Below are 13,906 nucleotides of genomic sequence, written 5' to 3' on the forward strand. Positions count from 1 at the left end.
ATCTTTTTAGATACTCTACAAATTTGTTTCCACAATAGAATTCATTATACACACGCCCCACCAATTCAACAGACTATTCGGGGGACTCCCATCGTACTAGCCCGTCGTCATCCGTATGAGGAGAATCCTCACGGGCCTTTCCCTTTCTAGTCTTGGCCTTCTTTGCCCTGGGAGTACATGATGTCCCTGCGGGCAAGGGGGAAACGGTTCTCTTCACGGTGGGTCGAGGAGTGTCACGAGACATACTGACCAGCATATGCACGATATAACTGTGCCCAACGTGACAGTGTTGTTGACCACTGTGACGAAAAGGCCTATTGATTGGCGGTTAACCCTACCGCTGATTGCTGGTTAAATACCCTTCCCCGACTTTCGCTCGACTTGTCACACGCTTTGTGACAAGGAGGTTCAAATTGCCAGGATCCAACAATGATATCCTCGTCTAGATAATATATCAACCACTCTCCGAAAGTATGACCGGGCACTCGTTTATCTTCACCCTGTATTTTTGCACCGTCAACGGTGTATTTCCGTTAGTGGAAAGGACTCCCCGGAAATAGAACAGCCTACTAGTGCGACTTTCTCCACCTCAGCATACGCGACATACACATGTTCAAAATCGCAATTGGGACGGTGATGTTGATGATTGCCTACCTTGGCCAAGCGGGCCAAAGCCAAATCGAGGGGGGGTAAGAGAGAAGAGAACTGTGCCATCGACAGTTTCAATGGGGACCTAGGTCCGACACGGGAATCCACACATAGATTGCAGGTGCCCCTATCGATGAGGCACCAAAAGCAACTTCCTGCTCAGCGACTACCCCTCACCAAAAGAACGTAAGGGGCTTACTGTCCGGCAATCCACACTTTACGAGAACCCGAGAACCTTACAATCGGGACTAGGCAGTGCCAATTGTTCATTTTCAAGGACCACCTACCCTTTTTGTCACGAACTACGTCGCGACACCTCGATTACTCCACCAACAATGACCCTCCTTTGGCCATCAAAACCCCATCACGCCTTAACCTCTTTACTCTACCCTCCTTTGGCCATCAAAACCCCATCACGCCTTAACCTTTTTACTCTACACGTAACTCAGGACTTCTGACACCAAGTACGGCGAAGTTAGACGGAGTTAGGCTAAGTAGGGACAATGGGAGCAGAAGTGCGGCGATGTTAGGCGGAGTTAGTCTAAGTAGGGACAATGGGAGCAGAAGTACGGCGAAGTTAGACGGAGTTAGGCTAAGTAGGGACAATGGGAGCAGAAGTGCGGCGATGTTAGGCGGAGTTAGTCGAAGGAGGAAGAGGATGGCCGAGGGCTCGGGGAAGTTGGACGAAGTGCGTTGAAGTACGTCAAAGCGCGAGAGGGTTGGATGAACGTCTAGGAGGAGTAGATAATATTAGCTGAGAAGATCGCTGAAGTTCTTCAGCGATCCTTGATTGTTGTCAGTAGTGAAAGACAGATAGAGATAGCTATAAATCAAGATACATCGCCATCAGTAGAACAAAACCCTAGTTAGAGTAACTACGCCGAAGTACGCCGTAGTTACACCCCTTTCGACGTCTGCGCCCTCCTGGTTGGGTGAGACATCGACTCAGAGCGTGAAGTTAGCCGAGGTTCGTCGACCGTCGGTCTATTAAGAAATAGTTGTTCGACGGCCGTGACAGTATCAAGGATCGCTCTTACCGACGACCCGTGCGAACCTCGGAGAAGTACGAAGATATTATGGAACCAGAAAGGAGAGTTACGCGAGGCATGAGTAGGGATGGAGACAGGATGGAAGAGAACGAGAGGAGAGCATTGGAGGAGCTTAGCAGAGCAATGGGGCAGGACCTTGGAGTGGAGGATAGTGTGGGGGGATCAATTCAAGGAGATGAGTTCGTTCCACCGGTGCCTTCTAACCCTCCTTCTCCTCCGTCTAATGCTCTCCCACCTGCGGGATCCCCACTTGGATCAGACCAAACCCCACGCCCAAGAGAGAACACTGGAAGTACGGCGAACTTGGGAGAAGAAGGAACACAAGGGGTGGTGTTGGCCTTGATGCAGATGGTGGCGAATATGAACAAAGACATGATGGAGGAGAGAAGGCGTAGGGAGGAATGGGAACAGAGAAGAGAAAGGGATACAGTGGGCGGGATTGCAGAAGGGATATCAGAAGGAGTGAGGTACGCCATGGGACGGCAAACTTCGGCGACCCCAAGCGTAGTGGGCGAACAACGGAAGGGGATAAAGCTACCTAACCCAGACCTCTGGAGAGGAGATCGGAACAAGTTAACCGCCTTTCTGTCTGAGTGCGACGTACATTTCGAATTGAACTCTCATCTTTTCCCCGACGACACTAAGAAAGTCTTTTTCATGATCTCTCATCTACGCGAAACACCTCTTCTGGCAGTGCAGCCCGATCTATCCAAAAGACCTCTTCCTGAGTACCTCACGACACACGATCAGTTCATTAAGTACCTCAAGACTAACTTTGGTGATCCAGACGAAGAAGGAACTGCGGCCCGACAACTTAACGACCTCAAGCAAATCGGGTCTGCTTCGGACTACTTCTCCGCCTTCCAGCGACATGTTGCGATTCTTAAGTGGTCTGATGATGGAAACCTAGTTGACCGAGCCAAGAAAGGACTAAAATCGCACCTTCTAGATGAAATTGCAAGACACGGTAGATCGTTTGGGACTGTGAAAGAGCTATTGGAGTTTGTGATTCCCTTGGACAACCGCCTGTGGAGGAGACAAGTGGAGAAGGAGGCAGAGAGGAAAAGGGAAGGAGGGATAAGGACAACGACAGTGGTGGAAAGTCAGAGGACGGAGAAGAAAGAAGAGAAGAAATGGGAAAAGGGGCAACCTTCGGCGCAGGGTGGTGCCCAGGCGGCTATGATGTCGACGGTGGTAAAGAGTACACCGCCAAACATCGACGAAGTTCGCCGAAGATGGCCTAGGCCGAGCTCCGATCTGAGGGAGACAAGGAGGAAGGAGGGGAAGTGTACCGAGTGTGGTGAAGCAGGACATTGGCTGAAGGAATGCCCTGTGAGGGAGGCTAAGGTTAAGGTTGGACTGTTGCCTCCATGGGGGGGGAAGTTCGGAGAACGTGGTGGAGGATCGGGAGGGAACGCAGTACCTCTCGGACAGAGGAGGAACTTGAATGCGGTTGGAGGAGAAGTAGATTTGGAAGAGGACCAGGGAAAAGAAGAGGACCTGTCGCAGTAGGCGAGGCTCGGCGGGTCCCCCATATTCTCTCGGCCACCATTCCCAAACCCATAAAAGAAACACAGCTGATGGAGCCAGAGGATTGTGAATACAAAAATACACCACTCAGTACCCCTTGTTCATGCAATGTCGATAATCATCTCCTCATCCCTTCCGTTTCCAGAGATCAACCTAAATCGGACATTTTCATTAATGGAATAAAGCTAACTACGCTCTGGGACACTGGAGCTACTTGTTCATATATAAGCCCTAGGGCGGCAGCGAAGATAGGTGTAGAAAAGAGGCGATATCAGGTGAGCGTACCCGTTCACATGTTCGACGGCTCGGTGAGTGTCGCTGGACCCATCACCGAGTTTGTCGAAGTCGGATTTAGTTTGACGAAGGACGCCGAAGTGCGATCTGTTTGTCTCGATGTAACAACGCTCTGCGACGCAGATGTTGTGATAGGGTGGGATTGGATGAGGAAGGAAGGGGTTGTCCTTGATGGAAGAGACAACTCGGTGAAATTTCCCATCCCAACCCCACCAAGTGCGGCGAAGTTAGCGGCCATAGGGCTGCCGACTCCGACGGACGCGATAGACCTCCGCGGCGAAGATGAGCTTGAAGAGCTGAGCCCGGAGGAACAAGACGAGTTGTTCCAGGTAGTTCCTGAACAATACCACCAGTACATTGACGTTTTTAATCCGAAGAAGGGAGGAGAGACCCTTCCCCCTTCAAGGTCCTACGATTTGAAGTTTGAGCTTAAGGAGGGGGCGAACCTTAAGGTCGCCTCCCTCTATGCTCAAGGAGAAGATCAGAGACGCGCGCTGAGAGACATACTAGATCGCGAAATCGCCGCTGGCCGAATTCGGGCAAGTAACTCGCCATACGCCTCACCAATGTTTATGATACCGAAGAAAGCCGAAGGACAATGGCGAATGGTCATCGACTATCGAAAACTGAACGAAGCGACCATACCAGATGCCTACCCTCTCCCTCTAATAGGTCAAATTACTGAGGAACTTGGAAAAGCAAGGTATTTCAGCAAACTAGATCTAATTGGAGCATACCAATTGTTGAGGGTGACAGAGGGACATGAACACCTGACGGCGTTCAGGACACAGTATGGTATGTTTGAATCTCTGGTTGTTCGTGATGGGCTGCGAAACGCCCCCGCGGTCTTCCAACACTTCCTAAATGAGGTGTTTAGAGAGCTACTAGGGAATGGAGTCGTGGTCTACATTGACGATATCCTCATTTATGGGAATACGTTGGAGGAATTACGAGGAACTACGGCGAAGGTCTTTGAGGTACTGCGGAAGGCGAGCTTGTACGTGAAAGCTAGTAAGTGCGAGTTCGAAAGAGATTCGGTGGTGTTTCTGGGTTTCGTGGTATCCTCTAAAGGTGTATCGGTGAACCCAGAATACATTGATGCCATCACTTCCTTCCCACGTCCTAAGAATCTACGAGAGTCAAGGGGATTCATTGGAGTTGTAAGCTACTACAGGCGCTTTGTCCCCAACTTCTCGAAGATTGCTAGACCTATCAATGACTTGACAAGGAAGGAGGTACCATTTGTATGGGGAGTCGAACAGGAGTCAGCCTTCAAAGAGTTGAAGGCTAGGATGTGTACTGCGCCGGTGTTAGCCCATTTTGACCCTACATTGAAGACGATATTACAGACAGATGCGTCGTTCTTCGGCTGGGGGTTCATAATTTCGCAGATCAACACGGCTGGTCAAGAACACCCGGTAGCTATTGAGTCTGGTGCTTTCAACACAGCTCAACTGAATTATACGGTAGGAGAAAAGGAGTTCCTCGCTGTAGTGGAGGGTTTCAGAAGAAGGAGACACTTATTATTGCAGGTAGAAACCACAGTACTTACCGACCATCTAAACCTTACCTACTGGATGGAACCGAAACAACTCAGTCCTCGGCAAGGTAGGTGGGTAGAGGAGCTAGCTAACTTCAGGTTTAAAATGGTTTATCGGCCAGGAACCCAGGCAAGTCTTCCAGATGGATTATCTAGACGGGCGGACTATCATTCCGGGAAAGGAAGTACCATGGTACAAGAGAGCAACCTTATCCAAGGTCTGCCGAAGTTCGACGAAGTTGACGCCACCACGTCGGAGTTGCGTCACCTCCTTCGAGCATTGCAAGGGACAAGGGAGGTAAAGGAAAATGATCTTGTGGACCCTATGGATCTAGTACTTGGAGTTCAGGAGGACGAAGACATAGAAGGGGTCAGAGAAGAATTATTAGGAGTCGTTTGCGCTGAGTGTTCTCATCCTACGTGTAACGATAACGTGCAGGAACCAGGATCAATCACCGAACTACGCCGTAGTTCGCGGTCTCCTCTAATCCTTCGTGGGGGGTGGAACTCAAGAGGTTTCCTCACATTCGACGATCGCATTTATGTGCCGAACTACGCCGATGCTCGGCTGAAGATCATGAAGATGCGACATGACTCAGCCTTGGCCGGTCATCCAGGTTCGGCGAAGACCCTTGAACTAGTCCTGAGGGATTATGTCTGGGTTGGAGTAAGGAAGGATGTCGAAGATTATGTTGCTGGATGCGCGGTATGTCAGAGAGCGAAGACTAACAGGCAGAAACCTCATGGGGAGCTTAAACCACTGGAGGTAGCTACGAAACCTTGGTCTAGCATCTCGATGGATTTTATCGAGGAGCTGCCAAATTCCCATGGATATAATTCCATCCTGGTAGTGGTGGATCGGTTGACCAAATGGGCCATTTTTATCCCGACTACGACGAAGTTAACCGCAGCCGGCCTATCAGAGTTGATATTGGACTATGTGGTGGCCCAGCATGGGTTGCCAGAGAATATAGTATCGGACAGGGGATCGAAGTTTACGTCCAAGTTCTGGAAGAATTTGACCGATAGTCTCGGAATAAGACTACATCTCTCTACTGCATATCATCCACAGACTGACGGACAGACCGAACGAACCAACCAGTCTTTGGAACTGTATCTTCGAATATTCACCTCCTATCAGCAGAACGACTGGTCAAAGCTACTCGCTCGAGCTAGCTTTGCTTACAACAACACCCAGCACTCTGCGATAAACAAAACCCCATTCTATGCGAACTATGGATATCACCCTCGTTGGGCTGAAGAGATAAAGGCTAGCGAGGTCGAAGTGCCCGCTGCTACGGTGGTGGTAAAAGACTTGACTGAAATACACAAAGATTGTATCGAAGGAATTGAGAAAGCTAATGAGAAGTACGCCGAAGGATACAATAGGAAACACCGGACTACGCCGAACTTCGCGGAAGGAGACCTAGTGATGCTGTCGTTAGAGAATATTAAGACGAAGAGACCAATGAAGAAGTTAGATGTTAAGCAAAGTGGGCCGTACAAGGTAGTACGGCAGGTAGGTTCTCATGCTTGTAAATTGGAATTACCAGGAACGATGGCAGGTATCCATGATGTATTCCATGTCTCCTTGCTCCGTCCTTATCACCCTCCAATATTTCCTGGTCAGCAAGCTGAGCCACCTGGGCCAGTAGAAGTAGACAATGTGGGAGAGTCTTGGGAGGTAAAGGATATTGTGGACTCTAGAGTAAATAAGAGGTCAGGAAAGTTAGAGTACTTGGTGGAGTGGTTAGGTTACGAAGGAACAGACGATTCAGTATCATGGGAACCAGTGGAGAACGTCGATGGAGCTGATGACATATTGGCGAAGTTCCACGAACTTCACCCTACTAAGCCGAAGGAAGGGCGACTGCGAAGGGCTAGGAGATAGAACGTACTGCATACAACATAGGATTACAGCTACGTACCGCTCACTTGTCCTTACTCTTACCCTTACCTTTTCCTTTTCCTTTCTCCTTCGATCTACTCGGTCCCGCGGGATTGGTGTGGAGGCTACCGATGACCGAAGGTAGATCGAGAGTCTCAGACGGGAACGCAGTAGAGAGAGAAGCATTCCATGCCCGATTCATAGCCCCAAAGAAGTCACCGAAGTCCTGGACATCTCGAGCAGCTTGCATGTCACAGAGAACGTATGGTCCGTAGACACTCGAAGGGAAGACTGAGGAGGTCGAGAGCAGTCTGGGCGGAAGCTGGGACACGAGAATTACTACGGCGACCTAACCAGTCAAGGGACGGTGGTGGCTCATACGCCATAGGAGTGACTAGGAAGGGGGTGTCGAACAGTCTTCGGCGAACATCGGCTATCTCAGTAAGGCTTCGGCGAGAGACGTCCGCTAACCTTGTCCTTGCTTCGTCGTCCAGAGCCCCAGTGTTGACTACATCTACTAACGCCGCAGTAAGATTGTTTAAAGCGTTAGCTTGACGAGAAGAGAAGTCAAGCAGGAGAGATGTATCATTTCGGGCGGCCTCAAGCTGAGTAGTGAGACCGAGGACGAGAGAACGATAAGTGGCGAATTCCTTTTCGTCCTCAGGAATACGGACGTCCAGGGAGATACGAGGGTGGACGAGGGACAACCGGAGAGCAGAGGGACCAGCACGCTGAGTATCTTCATTTTCCACATCACCATCATTGAAGGCAACCTCCTTCTCTTTAGATTTCCCTTTTGATTTCTTTAAAGAAGACTTCGGTGTCTTCTGGGGAGCAGAGGGAGGGGTGACGGGAGGGGCCGCCGAAGTGGCCGGAGGAACAGAAGGACGCCGACTTCGGGTGCTGTGAGCCGGAGGAGAAGCTACCACTGGAGAGGACGGACGTGGCGCCGAAGGACGAGAGGCCGAAGGACGGGAGGCCGAAGGAGCAGAGGCCGAAGGACGGCGAGAAGACGAAGGAGGAACAGCCGGGAGACGTGATGGGCCGGCCACAGGAGCGAAGGGCGACGGCGACGGAGGCGACGGGCGGAGGTCCGGCGAAGTACGGCGAACCGACCGGAGAGACGAAGGAGGTACCCGCGAACGGGGGACAGACGCTGGAGTCTGAGGAGGGGGGAAGGGCGAAGAGTCGGAGGGACGGGGCGGGATGTCCTGGGCAGAAGAAACGGGACAGAAGGAGCAGGGGCCAGACGTGCATGAAGCACAACGGAGGGCCTTGTTGTGTGGCCTGACTGCCTTGAGGCAGGGCCAGTTTGGACGATTATACGTGATAATCTCACGTCTACTAATTAGCAGGAGTAACTTCGGCGTAGTACGAATAGGTGGACTCACCGGCAACGATCACACGCTTCGTCAACACCAACCGCGATCCAACGACCAGGCTCGGACTTCATCTTCTCCCACAAGTACTCTTCTTCCCGCAGTGATCTCTTCACCCGTTTGGGCGAAGGCTCCCCTCTGGGAGAAGGGGGGGGAGCAGCGACGGGGACGGCGGCAGCAGGACCGGCGGCGGCGGCGGCAGCAGCGGCAGCAGCGGCGATGGCGTTGGGGGGGGGGGAGAACCCCGGAAGAGGAAGAAGAAGAGGAAGAAGAAGAAGAGGAAGAAGAAGAAGAAGAGAGGGAACGGCGTCGTTTCTGGCCCACAATTTGAGCAGGGGGAGGGGCAGGACCGGCTGCGAGTTAGCAATGTCTTGGAGAGCTAAAGAACAGATAAACAAGGCCAAGTTCGGCGAAGGTGTGAGAGGTTGGACGAAGAACTCACGCTCAGGACTATCTACGTTGTTGTCCTCTACACTAACCGCCACCATATCATCATCCGAGTGTTCCTCTAACTCGGTTTCACCCTCCGACACGATTCTATCATCCTCATCACTATAATCACCCCCTTTTCCTTCGAAGTCTGACTGATCGTCCGACTCCGAACCACTGAGCGACTCCTGGTCGGAGGAGGACGGAGACTCACCAGGACGAAAGGCGGGCGTCCTGCGGCGAGGACTGGCGGCAGGAGGGGAAGCAGAGCGAGGACCAGGAGGAGGAGAAGCAGAGGGAGAACCAGCGGGAGGACCGGCGGGAGGAGAAGCGGAGCGAGGAGGCGGGACATCGCCAGACGGCTCCCCCAAAGAGAGGGTGCCGAGGCCGAGGGAGGAGACTTGGCGAGATCTGTCGCCGAAGGAAACTGAACATCAGCCAAGTCCGGCGAAGTAAGGTAAGTGTCGAGGAATAACTCACGAGCAGACGACACCATACCACCAAAGTTCCTCATGGCGGCGAAAGGGTTAGAGGTGGGAGTAGGAGGGGCCATGACGTTAAAAATACTTAAAGAAATAAAAGATGATTCAAGGTAACAAATCTGTTTTCTAGGTAAGAGAGATAGAAAGTTTTGAAAGCAGATGGGAAAAAGAGAGAAGCTCGACGAACTGCTCAGTATTTAGTATAATCAAACCTAAACCCTCGTCGTCAACATGCAGCAAACTTCGCGTTTCATCAACAAAAGGCATCGCAGGGACGATCAAAATTCCCACGCTATAGTGTCTCATCTCAATATAAGCGAGGGTTACTTCGACAAACAACGGTGTTGTTCGGCTGCCATTCAGGAAGCGTGTCTCACCTACAAAAGACACAGGGCTTCTTACGGCAAACCTCGACGAAGTTAGGGGAGTCTCATTGTCGGGTTTTGGAGTGAAAGGAGGCCCAACTACGAAGTGCGGCGCAAAGAGCAGAAGGGTGAAAGATGGTCATGGGGAGGGAGAGAATGGGGGTACTACGCTGCTAAGTTCTCTTGACACGACAGAGGTGTAATCGCTCACGAGGACGTTCGCGGCTAAAGAAGGGGGCGACTGTCACGAACTACGTCGTGACACCTCGATTACTCCACCAACAATGACCCTCCTTTGGCCATCAAAACCCCATCACGCCTTAACCTCTTTACTCTACACGTAACTCAGGACTTCTGACACCAAGTACGGCGAAGTTAGACGGAGTTAGGCTAAGTAGGGACAATGGGAGCAGAAGTACGGCGAAGTTAGACGGAGTTAGGCTAAGTAGGGACAATGGGAGCAGAAGTGCGGCGATGTTAGGCGGAGTTAGTCTAAGTAGGGACAATGGGAGCAGAAGTACGGCGAAGTTAGACGGAGTTAGGCTAAGTAGGGACAATGGGAGCAGAAGTGCGGCGATGTTAGGCGGAGTTAGTCGAAGGAGGAAGAGGATGGCCGAGGGCTCGGGGAAGTTGGACGAAGTGCGTTGAAGTACGTCAAAGCGCGAGAGGGTTGGATGAACGTCTAGGAGGAGTAGATAATATTAGCTGAGAAGATCGCTGAAGTTCTTCAGCGATCCTTGATTGTTGTCAGTAGTGAAAGACAGATAGAGATAGCTATAAATCAAGATACATCGCCATCAGTAGAACAAAACCCTAGTTAGAGTAACTACGCCGAAGTACGCCGTAGTTACACCCCTTTCGACGTCTGCGCCCTCCTGGTTGGGTGAGACATCGACTCAGAGCGTGAAGTTAGCCGAGGTTCGTCGACCGTCGGTCTATTAAGAAATAGTTGTTCGACGGCCGTGACACTTTTGCTCCTTCAGCATCTCCAAACAGTTTGTGCAGGGTATAGCCCAATCTACCGATAACTTCACCTTTTGTTTTCAACAGGTCTATAGTTGGTTTGACCTTTTCCTTGGTTGACGCGGCTTTTGAACCGGACCACGCTTCGAGGTACTTCAGAAACCCCTACCCCCATTTAGCGTTTCGGAAAGGGGATTGAGAAAAAGCTTACCTGGGCGGTTGCACTTTCTGTATTAATTGCAACAATTCCGACATCACGATACGCGTTCTGATGACCCCCTTCTTTAGGAACAATAATCTCCCCGTTCTCAATGTAAGGAGCCCCCACCGAATCCAAAACACCCCTACCCGCGGCTTGGGCCAAGGGAGTACGATATGTGACCTTACCTCCAGAACTTAGACAACCTTCAAGAGGAAGTTGAATAGGCACACCGCCAAACGAGGTCCCGATATCTTTATTCTTTTCACCCTGCGGAGGGCTGCGACCGTGTCTTTACGAGGGAGGAGGAGAGGGATTATCAATCTTGGCACCCCCTGGTCGCAAATCATTTGGCCCAGGAACCTCCCACTGAAAAGGATATCGTCAGCCATGAAATATCGCTTTTAGGAAACTTCTCACAGGAGTATGGGAGGAAATGGGGAACGACGATCATCACTACCGGTGTCAGACATGGTCATTCACTTAAAAAGAGAGTCTAGATGCGGTTTCTCAGCAAAACATTCAAGGATGTTAGCAAAAGAAAGTGATGAGGTGCCAGGAAGAAGAAGAGAAGAGGATACGGGAAAGTGGATCTCAAGATCAGAGACAGAGTGATACTGAATTACACGTCATAATCTAGGGTGTTCTCTCGATCACAATATGCGCCCTCACTACCATCATTACTGTCCTCACTATCATCATTTTCGATAAAGAGTGCCACATGCCACTTTCGATTCAGTAGAATTTTATTTTTCTACAGGACTAGACAACGTCTACCAAAGGGGGAGAGTAATGTCAGGATCACGGGTACCTATAGACGGGTTCCTCAAGAGTTGTATGCAGAAGTCGTGCTCCGTCTACCCGTTCCCGTCTCCGCTTCACTAATCCTGCCACGGCATCCCCCGTTCTCCTGTCCTACCTAATCGCTAGTTCTTTATCATACTATACTTTTCCTTCATCCCCGTGTCCCTCATCTATCTCCGTCTTCCTTCGCTCTTATACCCCATATCGCTTTCCACATTTACTCCATAGCTTTTGGTATCACCCCGCTCCCCTTTTAGTATATAGAAACACCCCTTTTTTGTAGATGTCTTGTTGGATGTATTTTCTCGTCATTTAGCAAATCCTTTGCCACTTGATCTCATTGACTTATAGTCTCTTCGATCCACTACATCACTAGACTATAAACTACATCACTAGGTTTGTTCCCTGCGAGGCCCTATAGCCATAGCTCATAGACACAGACTATTTTCAACATCTGGTCCTGTCACAATTGTCGTTTCTTCTTCTCTACTGACCGACGGTCAACAAACCTCGGCTAACTACGTCGTAGTGGGGCGTTGATGTCTCACTAGGACAGGGTACTTGTTGGGGGATTACGGCTAACTTCGCCGTAGTAATATGTCGAGTGGTAAATGAAAAGGTGATCGTCGATGGACTGCGGCTAACTTCGCCTTAGTACGTCGAACTGCTCGGTGGTAGCTCTCCCTAGCTCGATGGTTGTGGCTACTGGATATATATCTCGCTACTGACAACAATCAAGGATCGCTAAAGTGGTTCAGCGATCTGTAAACTATCTATACTTCTCCTCTCTTCTCATAGAACGTCCCTCAACTCCTGCACAGCCTTGCGCTCAGTCCTCTTCGCTCAACTTCGCCGTAGTTCGCCATATCCCCAATATCCTACTCCGTTCACCTCGACAAACTTCGCCTAACTTCCCCTGCTCTGCTCTCCCTCAGTTCTCCTCCTCTAACTTTGCCGTAGTTCTCCGCTAGTCGGGGTTATCGTGACAAATACCCTCTAGGATCTTGTAACTTTGCCGTAGTCGGTCTCAGTGGTTTGGGTGGTGGTTGGTGATGGTGAAAGGAGGGTTGGAAATGGTGGTTGTCAGGGATGTTACGACGTGGTTCGTGACAGGTCCTGACACATTTCCCACCAATAACCACTGAGCTAGACAATCACAAAATCCTAGAGGAGGATGTTGAGGGTGGTGAAAGGATACTAGAACAATATGTCTGTCAGATTTGGCCATGAATGGTGTGAAAACAGCACCCAATGGTGCTTTTCAATGTTAGCCAATAGGATCGGCGCAGGACGGCCAAACCGTCACTAGGAAAATTACCACTTCCGTCAAATATCTCTTCGTTCAACTTATCCTCTGAACTTTATTTGACTGTCTCTGGTTTGCTGCATGTGAGTGGAATTTGATAAGTACAGAGACATGTAGAATTGATGCATGCTCTTTTTCCTCTGTATTATCATCTGATTGCCAGCAAACACTCAAGGGGTCAAATAAGCAAAGAACTATGCATCCCTGGCCTCTTCCTCCTGCAGAATATCATGCAGTACATCTCTAGTCCCCTAGCTATGCGTTGAGGACTAGGTTTGTGAGATATGTGGTTTGGTCAGGATCAGTTCTTCTGTGGGGCATGGATCTTCCAACAGTCATGCTAACCCTCATGACGCTTCGAAGCGCCATGGCTTCCGTCCGTCACTTAACAGGTATATATCACTGAAACAATAAATGATGAATTCAATCCCAACATAGAAACTTAGGACTGTCAATGTTGAGCGGATCAAATCATGCAGACTCATAGTCATCCATTTATGTGGCCCTTTCCAACCTTTCTGTAATTACCTCTGAGTTTGTTAGTTGTCAAGTACATACATCCTTGACAAACCACTCAGCTCGTCCTTGAAGGCTGAGACTTCCCCACTTTGCTTCAAGGTGAATACTTGATCCAGCCATCACCCCTTATGTCCAATGGAACATAACTACCCCAGTTGAGAGTATTAGGCTCAATCTTTGTATTACTACACTCCTGTTTACTTGTGGGAAGGATCTTGTATGGATCCTTTGCAACAATGGGATCAGTGTCAGGACCAGACGTTGAAAATAGTCTGCGTCTATGAGCTATGGCTATAGGGCCTCACAGGGAACAGACCTAGTGATGTAGTTAATAGTCTAGTGATGTAGTGGATTGAAGAGACTATAAGTCGATGAGATCAAGTGGCAAAAGATTTGCTAAGTGACGAGAAAATACATTCGACAAGACATCTACGAAAAAGGGCTGTTTCTATATACTAAAAAGGGAGCAGAGTGATACCGAACTTTACAGAGTAAAGATGGGAAACTATAT

At 50.0% G+C, this 13,906-nt stretch overlaps 4 protein-coding genes across 4 annotated transcripts; 1 reads left to right on the top strand and 3 right to left on the bottom strand.

The window, feature by feature from the left end:
• Positions 1–314: 314 nt before the first annotated feature.
• Positions 315–918, bottom strand: TREMEDRAFT_61551 (uncharacterized protein; the record flags this gene model as incomplete). Its single annotated transcript, XM_007004028.1, has 3 exons — positions 315–500; positions 571–775; positions 848–918. 3 exons carry the CDS (start codon positions 916–918, stop codon positions 315–317), a joined length of 462 nt encoding a protein of 153 aa, XP_007004090.1.
• An 806-nt stretch (positions 919–1,724) lies between these two features.
• On the top strand, positions 1,725–3,209 carry TREMEDRAFT_61552 (uncharacterized protein; the record flags this gene model as incomplete). Its single annotated transcript, XM_007004029.1, has 2 exons — positions 1,725–2,126; positions 2,805–3,209. 2 exons carry the CDS (start codon positions 1,725–1,727, stop codon positions 3,207–3,209), a joined length of 807 nt encoding a protein of 268 aa, XP_007004091.1.
• Positions 3,210–6,841: 3,632 nt separating this feature from the next.
• On the bottom strand, positions 6,842–9,310 carry TREMEDRAFT_61554 (uncharacterized protein; the record flags this gene model as incomplete). The annotated part of the gene is made up of 8 exons (XM_007004030.1): positions 6,842–6,941; positions 6,997–7,260; positions 7,421–8,290; positions 8,341–8,681; positions 8,771–8,782; positions 8,808–8,908; positions 8,972–9,184; positions 9,238–9,310. 8 exons carry the CDS (start codon positions 9,308–9,310, stop codon positions 6,842–6,844), a joined length of 1,974 nt encoding a protein of 657 aa, XP_007004092.1.
• A 1,203-nt stretch (positions 9,311–10,513) lies between these two features.
• On the bottom strand, positions 10,514–11,239 carry TREMEDRAFT_61555 (uncharacterized protein; the record flags this gene model as incomplete). Its single annotated transcript, XM_007004031.1, has 3 exons — positions 10,514–10,732; positions 10,779–11,046; positions 11,187–11,239. The coding sequence occupies 3 exons, from the start codon at positions 11,237–11,239 to the stop codon at positions 10,514–10,516; spliced, it is 540 nt and encodes a 179-aa protein (XP_007004093.1).
• Between the last annotated feature and the right edge of the window lie 2,667 nt (positions 11,240–13,906).

This window comes from Tremella mesenterica, assembly GCF_000271645.1.
Source record: "Tremella mesenterica DSM 1558 unplaced genomic scaffold TREMEscaffold_4, whole genome shotgun sequence".
Lineage (NCBI taxonomy): Eukaryota > Fungi > Basidiomycota > Tremellomycetes > Tremellales > Tremellaceae > Tremella > Tremella mesenterica.